Genomic DNA, 24,105 nt, shown 5'->3' with positions numbered 1-24,105 from the left:
CTGGACCTACCAATGGTGAAGGCAGTACAATGAGAGTTCCAAGCTGTGCCAACTGTTAAAGATTTCATTTTTGGCAACTTTCCCTCTATAGTTTCTATGGCCCCTGTTTGGTAAGAACTTGTAGGGTCCAACTGGAGTGGAACTTAACAAGTCTTAATCTCAGTATTATGTAGCCCACATTTAAATATAGGCCTGTACTACACAAATTGGTAGTGCAACTAAGCAGCCAGGTTTATCGTAGGAGGGGTAATGTGGGCTGTAGAGCTGTACAATGAAATCAGTAAATGAAGGTATCCAAGTAAACACTTAGACACTTAGTGTATATTGATTTAGATAGACACGAGGATAATTGGATAATCTTTAAAAACCAGCAACTAATAGTAGCATTAATCCCAAAGTTAGGATTCAATTTCAACAAGAGTGATAAAGCAGGTGAGTAACTTTTCATATGTTATACATATTCCAGCACACTGAGTAATTTGAGGTCAGTAATAACACTGATTTGTGATCACCTTTGCAATATTGAGTTATAAGGAGGGAAACGTTATAGTTAGATCAGAACATGCTTTGTTCTTAGAAAAACAGTTGGATTCTCCCAGAGGGATGTAGGCAGCCTTTTATCCCTGCAATAATAGTGTTCGACAATTAAAACATGTAAGGGAACAAGCACTGCAAAAGCCAATGGGTTAAGAGGGGGGTCTTTAGGGAGCCAGGACAGCCACCGGCAATGGGCTAGTTCAAAGTTCTGGTGCTCTCCTCTTAGAATTTGTTTTGTAAATAATCAGTAGTTCAATAGAAAATCGAGGCTCAAGAGGAGCCACCTTGAAGACTTGAAGAAGCCCAAGCTGAGAGGCCAGTGCAGGTGAGTTGAGGTCAACTCAAGAGTGTAAAATAGTACTCCACAAGCTAGGTAGCACCACAAATGGCAGAAGGTGGATTTACCCCAAGCCCCACAGTACTTGTGAACTGAACAATACGTACCAGCTGGATGCCTTCCTTTTGCAGTGTAGTAGACCCTTGTTCCTGGTCTTTGGTCGTAGTGACGAAAGGGAGGACGTCTGGTGGACTTCTGCAGCAGCATTTGAGAGAGGGGCTCCGCAGCAATGCATTCTCCTTGATTCAGCAGCCTTTTGTGGTTTTGGTGCCTTTTACCCCGAGCCAAAGTAGAACGAACGGCTCTGGTTAGAAGTTACTTTATCCCTCAGTTCTGGACTCTGGTGAAGGGACTCTGGATGAAAATGTCCTACTTCTGTAGGGTCCTCTGGATACCCACGAGGTTTTGGCTGGATTCAAACTTCCAAAGACAATGCACTCGATGATGGTCAGCGGTCCCAAGGCATTGGATTCTGCAGCCTTGGAAAGACGCAGCAATTCGGGGGTTATGCCAAAATGACACTTGTCTCAAGCATAGTTAGCCCCACCACCCCAAAGGAGAATGTTGTCCCGTGCAGGTCTTCCCAGTCGAAACCGGGCACTTTGCGGTTCAGGAGGGTGTGGCTGGCGTCTCTTCACATCTTCTCTGTCGGATGTTGTCCTCTGGTGGTCAACTCTGCCTCTAGTCCCAAAAATGTGTCTTTTAAACACATTCCTATTCATTCACAGCCCTAGGCTGTCAATCACCCAGCAGGGTGGCTATCTTCCTGGACAGCATGCCAGCCAATTGGAACTGGTTTTACTCGGGCATGCCGTGAAGGCTTATTCAATTAAACAATTAATAAATAATTGTTTAATCAAGAAACCTTGAGTGTAAGAGTTTATTTGGTTAACTGTCACTGTGAATCTCTGTTACAACCCTACAGCTCACATTGACCCCTCTTGGGATAAGCCTAGCTGCTCAGCCACACTACCAACCTGTGTAGTACAGACTTATACCAAAGGTTGGGTTCCCATTGCCAGGAGGACAAGGTTTGTGTAGTCTCCCAAAGAGTACTACATACAATCTTGACTAACAAACCTTGCTTTTTATTCAGGTTCCATTCATTCACAGCTCTAGGCTTAGGCTGTCAATCACACAGCAGGGTGGCTGTCCTCCAGGACAGCCTGCTGACCATGTGGAACTGGTTCCACTAGACACACCTAGAGACAAAGGACAGGGAAGTTTCAGGACCCTCCCTCACTTCCTGCCTTTCCAGACACACTGGAGCCTGGGTGGCCTTCAGGGCAGAAGCTCGCCAAAGGCAAAATGCACAAAGGGCTCAAACATGATTCAAACAGAGTAAAAGTCAAGAAGGAACTAACTGACAAGAAATGGCAAAAAAAAGAAGAAAGTGGAAGAACATGGTCACCCTTGGATGCTGTACTGCAGTTGAAGAATCAGCCTGCAGACACATGGCACAAGATAGTAAAAAAGAAACCACTGCCCCCCATTCAAGTTAGTAAGTGTAACAGAATGTTACATGAGACGTGGGGATAAAGGAGTTACTATGTATACCCACAGGTGACTTCAGCAACAAGGGTGCTGGGGACATTAATACCTTACTGTTGGCATTCAAAATACTTACTAAGTTGGTAAAAGGCAAAGATTATTAGAACACAAGAGACCACAAATATTCCAAAACAGTGCAGATACTTTTAGAGTTCACTAGAAGAGTCATTCAGTTCAATAGGCTAAGCCAAAGTCATTGGGCAAATGTCTTGGATAGGATAAAGCATTTCTGGTAAGTAATGGGGAAAGTCTTTGCACAAGTTCTTAGGAGTCTTTGATGAAAAGAAGAATCAAATGTAGGGCCACAAGCTGATTAGACTTGTGAGTTGTGGAAGTTACAAGCACTTCTACAGTAAGAGGCAAGTTCTCTTAGACTTGCTTTAGAGTACCTTGGTAAAGAAGAAAAGATGCAGCTGCTGACTTCCGTTCCTGTGCAGTTCTGCAGATCTCACTGTTCCTGGGCCTCAGTCGTGGGGACAAGAGGGAGGACGTCAGGGGACTCCTGCACTGTCAAAACTGGCAACTGGCAAACTTTACTTTCAGTGGCTGTTTCGCGTTTCAGCTCCTTGTGGTAGAGCAAATGGCAATAAGCGCGGTTCCTGGCTGTCCTTGCTTCTGGGGTCCCGCACTCTGCTGAGGGGGCTCAGGCTAGGTCAGTCCTGCTTCGTGGGAGTCCGGAGGATCTTCCGAAAGCTTTACGCCAGCTTAAAAGTAACACACACAATCTGGTGTCCCTCTCCCTGGCTATACGGTTCCTGCAGCAACTCTGAGGAAATTCAACCAGCTCCGAGATGGGTGTCCAGGTGGCTTACTTTGGAGTTCATTGGTCCACCAACTCAAAGGGAGAAGTCGTCCTTGCGATTCTATGTCAATGCAAACTTGGCAAGTAGTCAGTGGAGCAGGCCTTCACCAGGCAAACCGACGGTTCAGAAGTTGCAGCAGGCATCCTCTTCAAGCTCTTCTTCGGTTCCTTCGTCCAGTTGTTGACTCTGCCTTTCAAGCCAAAAGACTTGCCTTTTATTTAGTTCTCTCCGATTCATTCCAGCGTAGCTGTCACTCACCCATCAGGGTGGCTGCCCTTGCCGGACAGTCAGCCAGCCAATCGCCACAGAGTGCATTGGGTCTCCTAGGAGACTAAGTACATGGAGTTTCAGGCATCTCCCTCACTTCCTGCCTACCCCAGACACTCTGGCAACTGACACGCTGGCATCTCTTGTTGAGATGGATTTCTTGCATTTGGAGATACAAGCAATTAGAGCTAGGAGGTCCTCTTTTTTAGGGGGCTGTGTGGCTGAGGACCAATTGTAAACAAGTACATAAGAAAATTGCCACAAAACAGCTACCCGCCTACACACGCACTAAGTGTATCTAGTTGCAACAAGTGCTACCAATCATGTCAGTCATTGGATCAAGACAGAAAAAATAGAGAAACATTTTAATCAGTAAATGACTTTTGGATGTCCTTAGTTTGTAAATAGCTTGCTATTTACAAACTAAGGCCATCCAAAACAGTCATTTGTCTGCCACATACCCCTACTAACCTCACAATGTCGTTACTCCATGTGAACTGTGGTTTTTTCGATTCATTGAAAACTATTACCTCCACATAATGTTGTTTTATGTGATATCTTTTGTCAACAAAATGCATTTTTGTCTTCTTTTTTATACGGAAACATTTCCGAGTGTTTTTATATTTACTGATTAAAATGTTTATCTCTATTTTTTCTGTCTTGATCCAATGACTGGCATGATTGGTAGCACTTGTTGCAACTAGACACACTTTCTTGCATTTGTAGACTTGTTGAGATGGATTTATAAAAACGACCCTAGTGAGCATATTTTAGGAGGTCACCCTAGTTATGATGAACAGGAGTTTAGCCAAAACCAAATCAAGGTATTGTGGAGAGCAGCCAAGGCTTAGTCTCAGAGTGTGAATGTGGAAGAGGGCCCAATGAGTCCACACAGAATAACGCACAATAATTCAGCTTAGACAGTCGGTTCTAAAAATACAGGTATTATTTAGGCATTTAAGAACACACCAAGAAATTAAACTAATGGGTAGCAATATCACACAAAACCTTTTAGCACAAATCTGTACATTCACCAGTAGGTTTGCTTACAATACATCACTCAATAACTAACCATTATTGGGCCTAGTGTCCAAATGTCACAGATTCCAATACAAGGTTTCTTCCGGGGAATGTATTCTCTACAAGGATGCAATGGGTGTGTGGTTGTGATTTTAAATAGTTCAAAAGTATTTCAAAGTTCAATAACAATTTGTCAGATGGTACGTTCTAGTCTCTCTTCCAGACCAAAAGCTAACCCGGGGGCAGGATACTTTACCCAAGTTAGACGACCAAAGGAACATGTTAGGAAGGATTTCTTCTAGGCAACTTTCCTTCCATATTCTATAGACCCCCCAAAACCTGTTTGCTTTTGTTTTAGACCTGTCCTTACTTTTTACAGAAGAGTGAAGCCTTCTGCTTCACTTCCTTGGACTTTTTTGCTCATTTTATCATGGTGAAATCAAGTCTGGGGTAAACTGTTTCCCTTTTTGTCTTTTACTTTTTACCTGTTTTGGTAACTTTTCTTACAGTGGACACAGCATCTTACAATGTAGTGTATGGGGATACTTTTATATCAAACTAGATTGTTATACTGGGGATTTATGATTACTTTTGTATGTGCCTAGGGACTAGCTGGTGACAGCTACATTTTTATTGTTTTTGCATTCATTCTAGTATGTCCATTCGCATGTACTGCATCTGGCTACTAAGCGTGGCTAGTGTTTGAAAATGGCCATGCCGCAAGGGTATTTGCTTATGCTTTGGCCATATTGGGTCTTGGCCTTCTACCTGCCCTCTCAGGTCAGGAAATACCTAATATGGTAATGCGTTTGTCGGGAAAGCTGTTGCTTTCACAGGCTAGTTCATGCAATTTGTGTGACGGTCTGGTCCCAATCTACAAACTGGTGCCAGCAAGTCTGGTGTGCGTGCATGAGGAAAACCCACAGTGGTCCTGATTGGAACACTGCTGGCTAAGCGAGTGGTGCAGATCTTTGCTATTGAAGGGCTGAATCTGCTCACTCACCTGAATTTAGGATAAGAAGAGTACTGCAGTCATTCCAGCAGATCAGAAACTGAGCCAAGTATCCTGTGCGGCTGACTGAAAACCTGAGGACGACTTCTGACGATGCCTGTTAACCTTTCCTGTCCTGGTGAAGCCCTGCTGGACTACCTGATCTGAGATGACCCTCGCTAGTGCTTTGGTAGGTGAAATTTGGAGCAGCACCCTTTCGGTGCACTACAACAACCTTGGCCTCCTGGCAATAGGAACCCAACCTTTGGTATAAGTCTGTGCTACACAGGTTGGTAGTGTGGTTGAGCAGCCAGACTTATCTCAAGAGGGGTCACTGTGAGAGTAGGGTAGTTAAACAGATTCACAGTGACAAGTATCCAAATAAACACTTACTCTCAATTTTCTTGATTAAACAATTATTAATTTATTTAACAGTCAGTTTGAATAAACCTTCTTCAGAAGGGGCAATATACAGTAACACACAAATATACTCCAAAATGCACACTCTTAGTTTCTCTAAATCAGCAAGTAGCCATTGGGGATGGCACACAGACACTTCCTACACCCTCAGGTGACTCAAATACCTGGGACACTGTGGACATTAATATATCACTGGTACATTTAGAGCAATACTGAGATTGGTGTCAATTAAAAGGGTTATTAGAACAAAACAAGAGATCGCAAAATTATCCTGAAACAGGGAAGTACTTTTTGAACCCACCCCCAATTGCAAGTAACTTAACCCCTTCGTGGAAGGAAAGGTAAAACACAATGTCAGAGGTAAGAGTCACTCGGGGAGCCAGTACAGCCAATGTTAAGTTAGCAAAAGTCAAGGGGAGCTAAAGTACTTGTTGCAGGTAAGTAAAAGTCTTGCACAATGTTTTAGAAGTTTTTGTAGAAAAGGAAGAATCAATGTAGGGGCACAAGCTGTTAGGCTTGTGAGGTGTAGAAGATGCAAGCAACTCTACAGAAGCAACCAAGACAAGTAAAGCTACACAACAAGAGGCAAGTTCTCTCAGACTGTACAGTACCTTTTGGTTAGAAGAAATGGTGCCAGCTGGTTTCTGTTGCTGTGCAGCTCTGCAGATCCTGTTCCTGGGCCTCAGTCGTGGGCACAAGAGGGAGGACTTCTGGGGACTCCTGCTCTGCAATGGGATGGTCGGTCGCAGCAATGGTCAAACTTCAAATCAGTGTCACTTTGCGGTTTCAGCTCCTTGCGTCGCAAGCAAATAGCACCACCATGGTTCTCGGATACCACTTATGGCTTTCCTCGCATCTGGGGTCCACTCTGTTGAGGTGGCTCAGACTTGGTCAGTCCTGCTTCCTGGAAGTCCGGAAGATCTTCCTGGAGCTCGGGTCTGTCTTAAAAGCAATGCACTCGATCTGGTGACCCTCTCCCTGGCACTTTGGTTCCAATAGCAGCAGTGGAAGTACAGCCAGCTTCGAGAGGATGTCCAGACAGGCTTATATTGGAGTATATTGGTCCCACCAACTCAAGGGGAGAAGTCGTCCTTGCAGGGCTTCTCTAGTCGAGGCGAATTTGGAGCTTCAGCACAGCAGCAGGGCCTCACCGGGCAAACCAACGGTTCAGGAGTTGCAGCAGGCGTCTCTTCCAAGTTCTTCTTCAGATTCCTTCGTCCAGTGATCGACTCTGCCTTCCAAGCCAAAATGCCTCCCCTTTTATGCAGGTTTCTCCCATTTATTCCAGCCTAGCTGTAAGTCACACAGCAGGGTGGCTGTCCTTGCCGGACAGCCAGCCAATCACCGGCCAATAAAACCAGGAACTGCAGCTGGTGTGTGGTGTAACAGATATCAACAGTACACAGAGCCCTCCCGCACCTATGGCCAAGACACTTGATACCGTGGTACTGTCTTTGACTCCAAAGAGGAGAAACACCAAAGAATTCAGCACAGCTCATGAGTCGGAGGGAGAACCGATAGTAAACTGAACTGTGTTGATTAAAGGTTGCAAACGGCAACATAATATGAATGGAAAAGAGCTTATGAACAATGAATGTGTGTGTTAACGCTTGCAAAACCCCAGGCAGACCAGCTGCAGAGTGGCCCGGCACCACGTGGGCGTTCCATTCGAAAGACTCTGGTTGGTCCCCTTTTGAAGAAACTACAAAAACCAGGAGGCCCTAAGAGAGCCTGATGCAGAGTGTCAAAGTGGTCATGCAAGGGTCGAGTAAAACCCCTTGTACAATCAAAGGTCTTTGACACATTGTAAAGAAGGATCGGAGCCCAGTTGAGGGGGGTCCAAGGGTAAGGAAACCCAGTGAACATTGTGCTGACAATAGTGAACCCGACTGAGGGATGTCCACAGTGAATGATTGTTTAAAAGAAAAACTAAGGGAAGTGAATCCCGCAAGGTGTTGCAACTAAGTGTACTGTGTTAAACTGGTCAATGTGAACCTGGCTGAGGGATGCCTGCGAATGAGAGCAAAACGTAACACTCAAGAAGCATTGTGTCGACAAGTGTGAACCTGACTGAGGTGTGTCCACCATGAACGGTTTTTTAAAAAGACATTAAGACTCTTGAATGTTGCAAGTTGCTGATATCGTGAACAAAAGGCCGTAGTGAACCCCACTGCAGGAGGCCAATGTTGGTAAAGGATCAGAGCCCAATTGAGGGGGATCCACGGATCAAGGGAAATTGCCTGACGGGAAGATTACTGAAATGAACTTTTATTTTGTTGTTTATAGCACATCAGGCCCTCTGAGGCAAGAGACTTGGTGTAAAAAGAGACTTGGTCACAGAAGGCCCTGATATTTTGGAAACTAACTATAAGCTTGTGCTGGAGACTCCCAGGAGTGTGCTGGGGTCGAGTCATGCCTTGTCCCGTGCTAAAGACCTGGCAAGGGAGACCCCCAGTTATGCCATCCATTTTGTGAACACTTCTTTCTTTTCTGGTGAACATTATCCCACACTATTTTGTAACTTAGCAGTAAGGATTGCAATAGTTTTTTTTTTTTTTTTTTTAGTATAGGCCCATTTTATTTGACAAGACACCACTAGGACTGCCTTATTATTTGATGGTTTTAGCTTGCTCCCATCTTAGATTTAGGTTTAGATCAGGCGTTTTTCTTACCCATTTATACAATTTAATAAACACCCTTGAACTGTGATCAATTGTGTCTGTATTTACTGTTGCCACCATGATTTCGTTACAGGGTCTCGCTAGTAGAGGGAATGAAGCATAACAATGATAAAGATCTCCCTAACAGAGGGTGAACTCCTAAATTGGAGACACAACAGTAAATGTAAAGCACCTAGATTTGAGATACCTGGATAGAGTGAGAATGCCTAAGTATAGGACACATTAGGGGAATGAAACAACCTAAAGGTTGGTACACAGCAGTGATACGAATACTATTTACTAGCTGGCTAACTTTGGTATGCTAGATTATGTGGGTAAGAAGAGTGGCAGGGCTTTTTGAATACAGTAATTGCAGTATTCCCCACCTAGACCACACTTAACTTACCTTAATATTACCTGCTTGATTCATTTTCTTAGTGTTTTTGGGCCTACAATAAATATAGTATTCTTGTACTTTCACTGTGTGGACTCATTATGGACCCCAAACCCCACTCACTTCTCTTGAGATTTAGCCTTGTCCACTCTTCCACGCTTACCTTGATATGGTTTGGCTAACCTCCCAGAGTTCCCCTGTTCACAATAACAAGGGTGGCCTCCTAAGATCTGGCCACCATGACAGATTTTAGAAATCAATCTCAACAGAAACCAAAATCCATGTTCTCTGGCTCTGAATATGCGAAAGATTAAAATCTACTCCTTTTTTTTTTTTAAAGCGAGTTAAGCCGCCATTTTGTTTTTCCATAGATGTAGATGAATGTGTAGCAGGCTTTACCAGATGCAGTGCACATTCCTTGTGTCTCAATCTTCCGGGAAGCTATCGCTGCGAGTGTGAAGCAGGCTACGAGTTTGCAGGAGATGGTCACACATGTGTTGGTAAGTGAGATTTGCTGCTCTTTTAATTCTATTTCTCTTTCCCTTGCTGTATCATTTGAAATCTGACTAACCCACCCTGTTTTTCTATGTATTAGATAGTGTATATGCTAGTTTAAGATCCAGATTAAACATTAATAGAAATGACTTTGAGAAGAGTATAAATGGGTCATGAATTCATCTTGAGAGATACAATTACATCAATTATTGGTATACACGCATAGTTTTTCACTCAAAGGTTTAGAAACAGCCTGCCACCTGCTACACTTCTGCTCAGTTTTCAATGACTCCATTTTTTTGTGGTGTCGGAAGCGGCCTTGAAGCTGAGTTCTGATGGTGGGGCTTGCCATGTGAGTTTGACTCACGGTTTTGGGTGCTTTCCTCTAGCCCCTCCAACGCTGCAATCGGCGAGGGGCACCGATACTGCAGTTGATTCTGCACTGTTCAGAGATCAGCGAATAGGAAACTGGTGTCTGGAGGCCATGCCCCTCCACCTTACCCCCGCCCCCATGTTTAGGCCCAGGGGAAGTGGGCCTGAGCGGGCTGAGCTGCCAGGGCACACATCACTCCAGATCCAGGGTTGGTGGACCACAGAGCTGCGAGTGTTGCTGGGGATATCACTGCTCTAAGGTATGGGAGGATCAGTCTTGCTCTGACCTGTGTAGTTTGGGACCACACAACATCTTGTGCTCTTGTGCTTCTGTATTGCTGCTTGCTTTGTTGTGGTTGGGGGGGGGGGGGGGGTGGGGGGACTATAGTGTCCATAATATTAGGGAACTGAAGCCGTATAAACTGCAGCCTTGTGTTAGTCCTGGCCTGCATAGACACTATAGTCGGATCGGTGGGGCGAGCAATGTACGACCTACCCAGTAAAGCCCCAGGGCGTCGAGATGATAAACCTGCCAAGATGCTCCTCCAACAAGATCACACAGCCCAAAGCGGGGGTGTACCATGACATGAAAATGCGTATAAAGCAAGGGAAAGGTAAACCCAGGGCTTGTAGCAGACAAGGGAAAATAACCGCTCTTTTACATAAGTGTATATACGGTTTCCAGCAGCACCCTGTGGAAATTAAACCAGCTCTGAGATGGATGTCCGGTGGCTTACTTTGGAGTTGATTGGTCGCACCAACTCAAGGGGAGAAGTAGTCTTTGAGGGGCTTCTCAGTCGATAGGAATTAGTTTCAGCACAGCAGCAGGGCTTCACTGGGCAAACCAACAGTCCAGGAGTTGCAGCAGGCATCCCCTTCGAGTTCTTCTTCAGATTCCTTCGTCCAGTGGTTGACTCTGCCTTCCAAGTCAAAAAGCCTCGCCTTTTATGCAGCTTGCTTCCATTCATTCCAGCCTAGCTGTCAGTCACCCAGCAGGTGGCTGTCCTTGCCGGACAGCCAGCCAGCTAATCACCTAGGAGTGCATTCCTGTCTCCTAGGAGACTAAGCACAGGGAGTTTCCTGGCACCTCCTTCACTTACTGCCCCCACCAGACCTTCTGGAGCCAGAGGTGGATGTCCCTCATGAAGCCCGCCAAAGACAAAACCAAACAAAGGGACCAAACCTGGTTTGCCAGGCAGAGTAATCTCAATCTTCGCGCCTTGAAACACCTGTGTATAGGCACGTTATAAATGCCATATCATATCAAGAAGGACCAAAACAACAAGAATTGGCAAAAAGACTACCAGGGCCATTTGGACAAAAATGGCACCCATGGGTGCTTTACTGTGGCTGCAAACGCAGCCACAGTAAAAATACAAACACGGTAGTAAAAAGGAACCACTGACACCAGCCATTAATTGTGTAAAGGGTAACATAAAAAATGTTACATCAGAAGCTAGACAAAGGGGCTACTAAGTAACCCCTCCAGCACCCTATTGTAAGATAGTGTGTGTGCTGGGTCTAGAAAGTTACAATGTACAGTAAAGTCAATTTCACTTTACTGCTCTAAACAGTAGTTAATCCAAGAGTAAGGTATTTAAACCCTGGGAAATCTAAAATACTTCCCTGTGTCACTGCACTGAAGGTGCTGTGTGACACAAGGCAAAACGATGCCTATGGAGTTTGTCAGACTCCAGAAACAGAGCTCAAATCACAGAAAAATACATGGGAGGGTGGGAAAAAGGTCTCTCTCCAGGTTCAAAATTAAAGTCTTCGAGTACAACAAAAGTGCTAGGGGTCTCTAAGGTAGATTGCAACTAGCACATTTCTGAGAATTCTCCCCAACAATGACTGAGTAGCCAGGCTTATATCAAGAGTGGTTAATGTGAGCTGTATGGTTGCAAAATGGAGTTTCGCAGTGACCACTATCCCATTAACACTTGCACTCAAGGTTTCTTGATTAAAAAATGATTTAAGTCAATTTGAATAAGCCTTCTTTAGAAGAGAGCAACATATTTAACACTTAAATATACTTAAAAAATACACACTGTTCCAGTAAATTAGTAGATACCCATTTGGGATGGCACACACACTTCCTACACCCTCGGGTGACTTCAATAGCTAGGACACTGTGGACATTGATACATCACTGGACATTTAGAACAATACTGAGTTTGGTGTTAAAAGGAAATGGTTAGGAAAGGAAGCAATGGTTAACAAGTTTCTCCAGCATGTAATTACCTTAGAACCCCCCCCCCCTCCCCAATGCACTGTAGTTTAACCCTTTCCCAGCTATACAAGTAAAGAATGTATGAGTTTTGGAGGGACAGATCAAAACACAGTCAGAGGTTTGAAGAGTCTTCAGGGAGCCCGGATAGCCAATGTCAATTGAACAAAGTCTAGGGGAGCTAAGGCACTTCTTGAAGGTAAGTAAAAAGTATTGCACAATGTTATAGAGAGTTTTGTTGAAAAAGAAATCACTGTTAGGCCACAAGCTGGGAGGCTTGTGGTGGGCAAAGCTGCAAGCAACTCTGCAAAAGGCAGCACATGCAAGTCTCAACTGAGAGCTAGCAAGCTACACAACAAGAGGTAAGTACCCCTTAGTTTACAGTGCCTTAGGTCTGAAGAAATTGGTTCAACTGGCTTCTGTTCCTGTGGTAGTGTGGCAGATCCTGTTGTTCCTGGCCCTCAGTCGTGGGGACAAGAGGGTGGATGTCTGGGGACTCCTGCAATACGATTTGAAGGTCAGCGGCAGCAATGGGCAAACTGTAGATAAGCAGCAGTTCGTGGTTTCAGCTTCTCGCGAAAAGCACTCGGATACTTGGCGGACTTTCCTTGCATCTGGGGTCCAGCACCCTGTTGAGGTGGCTCAGCATTGGTTAGTCCTGCTTTGAGGGAGTCCGGAGGATCTTCCTGGAGCTCTGGTCTGACTTAAAAATGATGCACTTGATTCTGGTGTTCCTCTCCTTGGCACTCGGTTCCTGCATCAGCAAATGGAAGTACAGCCAACGAGAGGATTTCCAGATGAGTTTGTCTTGGGGTTGATTAGTCCCACCAACCAAAGGGGAGAAGTCATCCTTTGAAGGGCTTCTCTAGTCGAGACGGATTCAGAGCTTCAGCACTGCAGCAGGGATTCACCAGGCAAACCAATGGTCCAAGAGTTGCAGCAAGCTTCTCTTCCAAGTTTTTCTCTGTCTTCCTTCGTCCAGTGGTCAACTCTGCCTTCCTTGCAAAAGTCCTCGCCTTTTATGCAAGTGTCTCCCATTCATTTACAGCCTAGCTTTCACTCGCACAGCAGGGTGGCTGTCCTCCAAGGACAGCAAGCCAGCAAATCAGCTTTGGGTGCATTCCTGTAATCAAGGGGATTAATCAAAGGCAGTTTTGGGAACCTGCCTTGCTTCCTACACTGCCAGACCCGCTGGAGCCAGAGGCGGGCTTCACCAGTGAATCCTGCCAAAGACCAAATGAGCAAAGGGACCATACCTGGTTTGGCACACAGAGTAAATCTCAAGAAGGACCTTTCCAACAGAATATGGCGGAAAAAAGACCAGGGCCATTTTGACAAAATGGGCACCCATGGGTGCAATACGGCAGCTGCAAACGCAGCCCACTGTAGAAACACACAACGGTTGGAAAAAATAAACCGCTGCCACCAGCCATTAATTGTAGAAAGGGTAACATCAAAATGTTACATGAGAAACTAGACAAAGGGGGATACTAAGCAACCCCTCCAGCACCCTATTGTAAGATAGTGTGTGCTGGGTCTAGAAAGTTACAAATGTAAGTAAAGTCAATTTCACTTCACTGCTCTTAGAAATAGTAGTTTATCCAAGAGAAGGTATTTAAACCTTAGCAGAAATCCAAAGGACTTCTCTCTGACACTGCACTGAGGGGCTGTGTGTCGCAATGTAAAACGATGATGCCTATAGAGTTTGTCAGACTCCAAAACCAAAAGAAACACAACGTTCAAATCAAAGAGAAATACATGAGAGAGTGGGGGAAAAAGGTCTCGCTCTCTCCAGGATGAAAATGAAAAGCCCTAAAGTCCAGCAAAATAGCTGGGGGTCACTAAAGTAGAAGAGAATTGGCACATTTCTGAGAATTCTGCCTAAGGAGTTCAAGGGGCTTGCCAGCAACACTGCACAGAAAGTGCAGTGTGCTGCAATAGAAAAATGCAGATGCCCTAAATGTTATAGGAAAGGTATAATTCCAAAAATCATGTATGGAGGCTCATAAAAAGGACACTCATAAAACGAGTTCCTACTCACTCAGGAACATAATCCACAAGTCCTGCAAAAAGGGCTGGTGGTCTCACACGTGATGGATATTTAGCATAAAAATGAAAATCTAACCGAACGGTGTCCGCATTTACTTTCCCAGACTGCTTCCCAGGCAAACTGGTAAGGGTATTTCACTTGGGGAATCCCAAACCTTTTTGTAGCTGGCTAGGTCTGGTCTCTGCATCTTTTGTCCTCTACTGTCTGGGGCAGGCATCAATCACTGTCATTTATAGCTGCATCCCTTTTATTTATCACAAAATGGAGTAAGGTTTTGCTGCAAAACTGAATCCAGAATCTTAACACATGAGCCCGATATAGGGCATCCCGTAGATTCTACACATTGAACCCCTGCTATTAAAACATTGAGGTACACTTGACGCTTGTCAGATAAGCATACCATTAACTGTCTGCAAAGACTTGCACAGGGACTGGTATCTTTGGGGTAACCGTAATCCAGAGACGGAAAGTACCTATGGGACAGATCCCTTCCTGACTGGGCCTCCAATTAGGACTCATCAGGCCTCATTATGAGTCCGGCGGTAGCCATGCCGGTAATACTGGCAGGCTGCCGCCGGACCGGTAATACCAAAACACCAGGTCAGTCTATGACGGAGCCGGTGTTTCCATGTCCGCCTGCAGGCAGGTGGTGTTTATTTCCAACAGGTCAGACCTGGCGGGAGTGACACCTTCCACCTGCAGGACTCAGAATCAGCCGGTCCAGAAACAACGGTGGCGGAGGATTTACCGCCACTGTTTCTGGACCGGCTGACTCGTAATGAGGCCCATCGGGTTAAAAAGCGTTAGAGAATCAGTCCTAAAAAAGTGCAAGGCGTCTTGCCAGAGGACTTTTACCCTTTGCTCAAAAGCATCTAATTCGTGCATAACCTGCTTAAGCATTTCATACACAAGCGACATGCCTCTCAACAGCATAAAATGTTAGCCTCTTTGACTAATTTATGAAATGTGTGATATGTTTCAGCTCTTGAAATACTTTTCTGCGCATAAATGACTTGTCAACTGCTATTCTTAACACGTACATTTTATGTAAGTGTATTTTAGTTTTTTAAAATTTTTTTCAGTGATTCCCAGTCCAACGAACCCCTGTGAAGATGGACGAAATAACTGTGCACCCTCTGATGTGGCGCAATGCATTTCACATGGCGATGGTACCTTCAGATGCGTTTGTCGTCCAGGATACACTGGCAGTGGATACCAGTGCACTGGTAAGCAACATTTTCTATTTCACTCTTTTACCGAGGGGTTTCAGGATTTACTTTGAAAATAGCTGGAGCCTTTTAAAATCAGAGCTCTTTTTAAAGTGACCTATATCTCTGAATAATGGTCCCCTCAACTGATTTTTTTTTTTTCCCTTTTCATTTTTTCGGATCACTGTCTTATTGTTGGTGAACAGAGCAATTTCTTCTGCCCCCTGCCATTGCAACTCGTTTTACATTAACTGAGGTATATGGCACTAGGCAGAGTGGCATTTCTACTGACCACTCATTATGGTTTGTCACCAGACTCATTGTGCCGGGCTGGTGGGCTGTCCTTTAGCTAGCCTCTTTTTGCAGTGGTACTTATTGCCTGTGGGATACTACACAACTCTTGTCCTCTTGGTAATAGGAAACCCACCTTTTGGTACAGGCTTGTACTACACAAGTTGGTAGTGTGACTGTAAAGACTGGAGGGGGTTGTCTGTACTTCTGCTCTCTATATGGTAGAGGAGAGGCACAGAGGACCCCAGCCAAGATTCTCTATAGGGTAGCAATGGACGAGCAATCAAGGCCTAGCTTCTCAGGAGGTGATGCAGGCTGGTTCTTAAGTACAGTGTGGTCCCCAAGCCCCCACAAAGGAATGTCCACACACTGTATTACTGAAAACAGTCTTTATATAATTAATATTCAAAGGTATGTACACTATCACAATCACACACTTTGTACTCAGAAATCAACAATGGTAAATATATACAATTCTAAAGTGGTACCACCAATATTATCAGATCTCATTAAAGTGCATCAACTATACTTTTAGAATGTCACACAGATCAATAACAAGGAAACCAGCAACATAGATAGGAAGGGAAGCAAGATGGTTGACACAATTGGCAGAATACTGGCCCCGTACCACTAGACACAGTTCTGTGTGGAGATCCCCCGACCTGGGCAACCTGTAAAATAAAGATATAGCACAAGCCTAGTCCATATATTGATCAATAGTTTTATTCTCTCCTATGTTTTTATCCCCCAATGTACCTGGAGGAGTAGAGTTCTTCGAAGACGCGTCGAGGGATCCGTCATGAGTGACTCCCTTTAAAGCAGGAGTTACGGATCGGCGAGAGGCGTCGAAGAAGGTGAACTTGGCGTCGATGAGCTGTTCGAGGGTCCCGAGACCACGGCGTCGATCCAGGCGGTGCTCGTCGGCGACGTCCTGCAAGGATGAGGTGTGCAGGGCACCTCGGCGTTTGATAGTTCTGGACCGCAAAGAGTTTCAGAAGAACTGTGGCCCAGCAAGGGCGTTGAGTCGTTGAAGTCTTTGTGGCCTTCAGATGGCAGGAAACCCACTGGTGGATTCTCCTCGGCGCGTCGGCGGCCTCGACTCTCTCCGGCAGGATAAAGTGGTCGTCGGTGCAGACAAGGGAGTCCTTCGATTCAGTACTTGGGCAAAGGAGCGGGTGGCTCCGGTCGTCGGTGGCACGGCGTCAAGCGGTCCCCTCTTCTGGGGCAACCCAACTTCGACGTGCCGCCAGCGGTTACACAAACCTGTGAACCCTGGTCGACGGCAATGGATTTCGACAGCGGCGAAGTCCGGGTGCTTCACTTAGTTCTCCTCGGCGGTCCCCGTCTCCGGTTGGCAGCCTTTCGAGGGTCTGACTTCCAGGGAGCTTCGGCGAAGATTAGCGGTGCTCGATGGTCCCGCGGAGCACGGGAAGAGGGCGCCTTACCAGGTCCTCTCTTGGATCAGTCTTTGACGAATTCGGCAGCTTTCAGATCGGGTCGAAGCAAATGCAACAGCAAGTCGTCGTCTTGTAGCTGGGCGTCGAGGATCAGCAGTTCAGTTACTTTTCAAGTGTAGACACAGCTTCTGAACAATTTCCAGTGGCGAGAGGTCCCCAGATATACTATCCTGTCTCGCATCCACACTGCTGGGTCACACTCAGCAGCCAATCATACAGAAGGGCATTCATGCAGTCAGTCAGCCAATCAGGCACACACAGCATTCAGGCCATCCTCCTCCCTCTCAGACACTCAGAACAAGGAATGTGGATTGGGACAAGTACCCAGCCATTCAACACTACACACTGCATTCAGGCCAGTTTCGGACAGGGCTGTCTCAATCTTTGTCTCTCATACCAGAAACCAGACAGCCACAACAAAAAGTGCATATTGGTCACACACTCCATTCACCCAGCTCCCACCCACACGGTGTACCCACAACATAGTCACTGGGAAGGCTCCAGCCAGTCTGGACTGGACTTCACAACAACACCATATATGGAACTTCCACCCAACAGCCAGTCAGGGGGAAGGGACAGAGTCGGGGCTTCCCAGGACTTTAGGAAAACAAGGTAACAGGCAATAGAAAGCAAGAGGCCACAGGGGCCATCTTGTTTTCTATCACGAATCAACTGATTCCAATGGCAAGGCTTGGGTATCCCAAAATGGAGGATACTCAGAGCATCTGTCAAATTCAGCATGGAGCTACCACCAGCCCATACCCTGCTCTGTGGGCCACCCACAGGTGCCCAAAAACATACACTAGGGGCACAGGGTTGTACCCCCACCCCTGGGTGCCATAAGGGTATCCCATGGGTCTGTACACCAAACCAAAAACGGGAAGAGCTGCACTGCCAGGAGTCCCACATGGACTCCTGGGCAGAAAATAATACAGAACACAATGAAAAAGGACTACAGGACAAGGACAGGGAGGCCCTGTCCCTCCAATGCATTTCCAGCATCACAGTGACTCAGCAGCCAGGCTTATCTCAAGAGTGGTAAATGTGAGCTGTAGCAATGAAATCCACAAGTACAAGTAGCCAAATAACACTTACAAGGTTTTTATAATAAATAATTATTTAACAGTTTTTAAATAAGCATGCTTTTACTTTTAAATGTTTTTTCCAGAATCAACACAAAGCTAGTAGATACTCTTTAGAGATGCTTCTTACACACTTCCTACACCCGGAGGTGACTTCACCGACTAGGACAATTTGGCATTTATATATCACTAGTACACTTTGTAGATTCTGAGGTTTGTAGAAAGGGAGGGTTAAAGGGAAGAAAAAGGTTAACAGGTTCTCGGAGCATGTGACCCCTTTAAATCTTCCAATTAAGTCTAGATAAAAAACCTTTCCCAGCAATAATAGTTAAAAACCAAGTTATCACCTATGTGGGACAGTAAGTATCAATGTCCAATGGACTAGAAGAGTCTACAAGGAGCCAGTACAGCCAAAGTCAATTGGAGCACAGTCTGTGGAGCACTTCGTAGATGGCAAAGTCTTGCACAAAGTTAGAGTTGAAGAAAAATCACTGTAGGGTCACAAGCTGTTACTTGTGAAGGGTAGTGTTGAAATCCCCTCTAGCAAAGAAGCTACTGAAAGTCTCAACTACGAAGAGCAAAGCTACAAACAATGAGGTAAGTACCCCAAGTCAGAACAGTACCTTTTGGTTAGAAGAAAGGTGGTCCAGCTCGCTTCTGTCTGGTTGCAACGATGCAGATCCTGGGTTCCTGGGCCTCAGCTATGGGGACAAGAGGGAGGACGCCTGGCGGACTCCTGCAGCAGCAAGGTCGGCAGCAGCAGAGGCACTTAGCGGTTCCAGCGCTCGGTAAACAGCAGCACTGCGGATCTTGGATACCGGTTGGGCTTCCTTCACACCTTGAGTCCTGCCAGTCGGGGAAGGTGGTCCAGTGGAGTTTGTCTCGGGGTTTGTTGGTCCCACTAACCCAGGGGAAGAAGTTGTCCCTTCCGGAGCTTGTCTTGTCGATCAGAAAAAGGAGTTTCAGTACAGCAGCAGGGCTACACCGGGCAATTCAAAGGTCCAGGAGGATGCAACAAGCTTAGTTCATGGTTTCTTTAGTCTGGTTGTTCTTCCCAGTGGTCGACTGTCTTCAGTCCAAAACCCCTTGCCTTTTTAAGCAGGTTTCTCCCATTCATGGCCAGCCTAGCTGCCACTCAAACAGCAGGGTGACTGTCCTACAAGGACAGCCAGCCATCCAATCAGGACTGGCTGCATTCAGGCATTCCTAAAGGCAAAGGACAGGGCTGTTGGGATCCTCCCTCATTTCCTGCCCTTCGACACAAGAGAGCCAGAGGCAGGTTTCAGTACTGAAGCCCGCCAAAGGCAAAACGAACAAAGGGCTCCAACCTGGATTGGCACACAGAGTACAACCCATGAAAGACCTCACAAACAGAAAATGGTGAAAAAAGAAGACTGTGCCATTTTGACTAAATGGATATTTAGCATAAAAATGAAAATCTAACCTACCTGTTGGTGTCTGCATTTACTTTCCCAGACTGCTTCCCAGGCAAACTCGTAAGGGTATTTCACTTGGGAATCCCAAACCTTTTTGTAGCTGTCTGGATTCTGGAAAGTGCACTTGAAAAATAATTTTACTCACGGGGTTGCTTAATACTTCCGTAACTTTCTTTTTGAGGACCATGAAAGTGACCACTTACCTCTGGGCCCTGGGTTGGTGTGTTATTCAACATACTTACCCCCAAGGGTCCACTTGGTCAGGGGGTCAAAGGTTTCAGTAGGTCCCCTTCAACAATGTTTTGCCATTGACTTCTATTGGCTTGAATGCTTCTTGGCGGCATCTCTTCCTGGGGCTGCTGGTTCTCGAACCTGGCACTGGAGCTCTTCAAGAAGGTCTCCTCTGGCATCCCTGGGGGTCGGTTGCCGTCTTCTCCACACTTGTGGGCAAGAACTAATTCTAACTTTTCCCCATAGCCGCAGCTGTCTATTGACTTTGTCCCTTTTTATTCCTACAGTGAACTCTTCAACTTACATGGAACTAGGGATAATCATCTGCCCCTGACCTTTTTCCGGGTTCCACTAAGGGTCCAGTACATTTTAGGACAGCAATTTTAGCTCTACCATGTGTTTCAAATGTATTGCTTTCTACTTCTGTCAATTAGAAATGGTTTAGTACAATTCATGACAGCATAGGACTGTCACACTCGCCGTCCCCCTGCCCCACTTACCGAGGAACCCGAAAGGCTGGCGCCAATACCCACAGTAGTGGGGGGGGTGGGGTGTGTGTGACAAGAAAAACCTACATTTCGGGGGGGCTAACCCTTCAAATGTTGGGAGATGCACCAACTTCATGGGCGGTGGGGAGGGGCAAACTTATTTGTGTGGTGGCATCCAACTTAATTACACATTTTAATGAGACTGTTCTTGTGCAGCTGCAATGCTACAAGCAGTTAAATCTCTCCTTTAAGTCTGAAGTAACCACTTATGGACTGCTGTGAGAATGAGCAGTCTCCTGTTCCCTCTCTAACCTTCCAATCACTCCCCTGGCATGCAAGTACAAAACCCACATCACGATTTCAATTGCCTAAAAAATGTGGTATTTGAATGCAGGTACTAAACGTGAAATGCTTTACATTGGTAATTGCTGGGCCCTTTTTAACAGCGAAACCCAGGTGCCGTTTAATGTCTGTGTCCTGTTCTGCCCGGCAACTGCTCTGAAGGTCAGCCCGGTCGAGTCAACATAGCCCACGATTTCAGGGGCCGGGTTGGGGGGGGGGGTGCTGAAGCCCAGTCAACTCAACAGTGTTGCACCACTAATTGTGTTTAATGCCTTGATTACTTATTGGTAATCTTTATTACTCATAGCCCTATTCTTCCTCGTCCCAGTACTTCTTAATGAAGCAGTACTTGTGCATGAGGCAGTCTGTCTCATACACAAATACTGGGATGAGGTAGAGCTACATGGAGTTAATGCATGACTTAGCTACCTGTAATCTTCATTACTTCTAGTCCCTCTGTTCCTCATTCCAGTACTTACCTATTAGGCAAGGAGCCTCATGCATAAGCTCTGGGACAAGGAAGAGGGACGTGGAGGTAATTCTGGGCCAAAGAGCTGATTTTGGAGGTTGGGATAGGGGGTGGGAAGCAGAGGGGATGTGTGGGGGGGTGGGATTGTGGGGGGAGGGGGGGATTGTGCGATAAATCATAATGGTTGTCCATATCTGGACTAAGCAGGCAGGAAATGTGGTATTCGTAGCAAGAGAGGCATTTTGGTGCAGCCAGTCTAGTGATTTCTTACTGCGGCATTGTATATTCTTCTGGACATCTGTGATAAAATGATACGATCTAGTCATTTATAACGTGCCTGTACACGAGTGTTTCTAAGCGCGAAAAGACAAGGGAGGAAAAGAGACTGAGGACAAGACAAATAATCTTACTAGATCTTGTGTCATTCAGATCGCGCAAGTGTGGAAATGAGAAGTGCAAGGGGAAAGGAGGGGGGGGAGTGCAATGGAGAGGGGAGGGGATACAGGGCAGCAATGCTCTGAGTAAGTACAGCCAGGGCAGTGCGCCTATGGGTAGTGCAAGGAGAACAAGGGACTGCAGGGTTACAGCTACAGCCCCCAAGTGCATGGTAGGCCCGGAGGCAGTGCAAGGGTGACCGATCAAGAAAGAGCCTGGACTTGGAGAGACTCTGAGGGTAGTCAAGCAAATAGTCTGTGCAGCAGACAGGTAGGTCAGCAGGGGAGAGAGCGGGAGAAAGCAGAGGAGAACGTTTAGAGCTGCTGCCGAAACTTTAGGTGGTCTGGCTCAAGTTTGAGAGGGACAGGGAGGCCATTCCAGAGGGAGGCACCTCCAGGGGCGAGAGGTCTAGCCCCCCCCCCCACTCTCTGCCTGGAGAAGCGTCTAACCCTTAGAGAGTTGGAGATAGCTGAAGAAAGGGGTCAAGAAGGGAAGGTCTTTTGGAAGAGTGTTGGATGTAGTGCAGGCCCCAGCCCCGGAAAACCTTGTGGTCAATGCAAAGGGTCTTGAAATTCATCCTTGCAGCCACCGGGAGCCAGTGGAGGGATTTCAGGGCTGGAGAGATGCAATCCCTGGGCTTGAGGCCAAAGAGAAGTCTTGTAATTCTGTTCTGGATTAGTTGCAGATGGCAGAGAGTAGAAGATGAGAACCAGGACTCTGGAGACAGTGACCTTCTGGTGAGAAAGGGAAGAGTCCCTTTGAGGAGGAGCAGCTGGTAGTGGGACTTCTTGGCGACGTCCGAGATGTGAGGAGAAGGAATGTGGAGTCGAAGAGGACACCAAGGTTTTTTGCCTCGCAGGAAGGCAAAGCATGAGGGCCCAAGGCAGGCAGCCAGAGTGAAAGCAGGGGCAGGGTCACACTGAGAAGGATCTCTGTGTTACTGGCATTAAGGCAGAGATCGTTAGAGGTGCACCAATCCCGGACAGGAGAGGAGGCTGAGGAGAGCCTGAAGGAAAGCAGGGTTATCCACATAACACTGAAAGTTAGAGAAGGTAGGGATCAGGTGGGCGAAAGGGGCCAAGTAGAGGTGGAAAAACCAGGGTGAGAGGATAGATTCCTGGGGAATGCCACAGGTAGAGAGAGGTGGCGGAGAGAAAGGGACCAAGTTGGAGAGGAGGTCCAAGCGGAAGGCGGTCAGTCTCTCCAGGTCCTGATCTGTGATGCCCAGGTTCTCAGTCGATTGATCAGGATGGCGTGGTTGACCATTTCAAAAGCAGAGGAAATATCAAGGAGGATGAGGACAGAAGGAATGCTGGAATCAAGGTTAGAGAGCAGATCTTCTCAGGAGAGCAGTTTCCGTGCCTCTGGCAGCTCTGAAGAAGCCATACTAAGGGTCATGGAGGCAACCAGAAGATTCAGTGTGGAGAGTGTGGTTGGAGATGGCAAGCTTTTCCAAGAGTTTACCTAGGAGAGGGGTGATGGAGATTGGGTGATAGTTTGCCGGGCAGGTAGGATCTGCAGACTGCTTCTTGAGGAGTGGGTGTACAAGGAAGTGCTTAAGGGGAGAGGGGAACGTTCCAGTAGAGAAAGAGTGGTTACAGAAATTTGCCAAGCCTGGAGCGAGTGTGTCAATATGTTCTTTGATGGTTCTGGAGGAGCAGGGGAGCACATGTTTGGACAACACTTTCATAGATAGGATTTGTCTAGAAACCTTGTCGGGTGTTGTCAGAGAGGAAAGAGGAGGAAAGGTAGAGATGGCCAAAGGGGCAGAGAGAGGAAGAGGGAGAGACTGATGAGGACAGGATGTCCTGAGATTTAGCAGAGAAATGAGAGGCCAGAGCCGTACAGGGGGCTATAGACCGCAACAGGATAGTTCCTTGTAGATTTTAAAGAGTTTGGCTGTGTTTGAGGCCGCGCAGACTCCGGCTTTAATGTGTTATCTTCTTGATGAGTGTTACTGCTTCGATTGGCATTTTGGTGGAACCAGTCTAGGTATGTCTAAATGTGGCCTGGCATGCTTTACTGTAATGTTATTACGTGTCTACACTGGTCTACATTGTGCAGCCAGTTGCACATGTTTTCATCATGGCATGGCATTTTTAATAGCAAAGCATTAATGTTCTTGTGCACTGTTGGTGACTTGCATGTATTGGATTAGTGTTATCCTACCAAACAATTGCAAACGCTGTGGCTTTATAGCCAATTTTTCTCAAAGTGTACTGTATTTTGCATTAAAACACATATTTATATCTTTCTCCTAGTGCAGTGTGTGGCATGCCCCTTCAGCAGCATGTTTGTGTGTATTGCGAAAGTGTGATAATCTAGGCCGGCCCAGAGTGTGGCGCGACCCGTGATTTGTTGCCGAGTTGGGAGGGGGCCTCGACATTTTTACGCCACTGGTTAAAAGGCTCATTCCAACAACGAAACAATTTGTGTTTTAATGCAGGTTTGTTTTGCAATTTCCAGCCTCCACCCTGTTTGCCTCCTGCATCCAGTGCTGTCTGGTCCCCAGTATTCAGTCCCGTCCCACCTCCAACCCTGT

General features: G+C 46.3%; 1 protein-coding gene across 1 annotated transcript in view; it reads left to right on the top strand.

Annotated features, from left to right (window-relative positions):
• Positions 1 to 24,105, top strand: part of NID2 (nidogen 2) — a 370,310-nt gene that overhangs the window by 186,103 nt on the left and 160,102 nt on the right. Inside the window, exons 10-11 of the mRNA XM_069637470.1 lie at positions 9,352 to 9,480; positions 15,207 to 15,350. Of these exons, the coding sequence (XP_069493571.1) occupies positions 9,352 to 9,480; positions 15,207 to 15,350 (273 nt within the window). The remainder of the gene's footprint in view (positions 1 to 9,351; positions 9,481 to 15,206; positions 15,351 to 24,105) is intronic.

This window comes from Ambystoma mexicanum, chromosome 14 (genome assembly GCF_040938575.1).
Source record: "Ambystoma mexicanum isolate Mex_15411 chromosome 14, UKY_AmexF1_1, whole genome shotgun sequence".
In the NCBI taxonomy this organism is placed as follows: domain Eukaryota; kingdom Metazoa; phylum Chordata; class Amphibia; order Caudata; family Ambystomatidae; genus Ambystoma; species Ambystoma mexicanum.
Note: the sequence above shows the minus strand (reverse complement) of the source record. Positions and strands in the feature narration are given on the sequence as shown.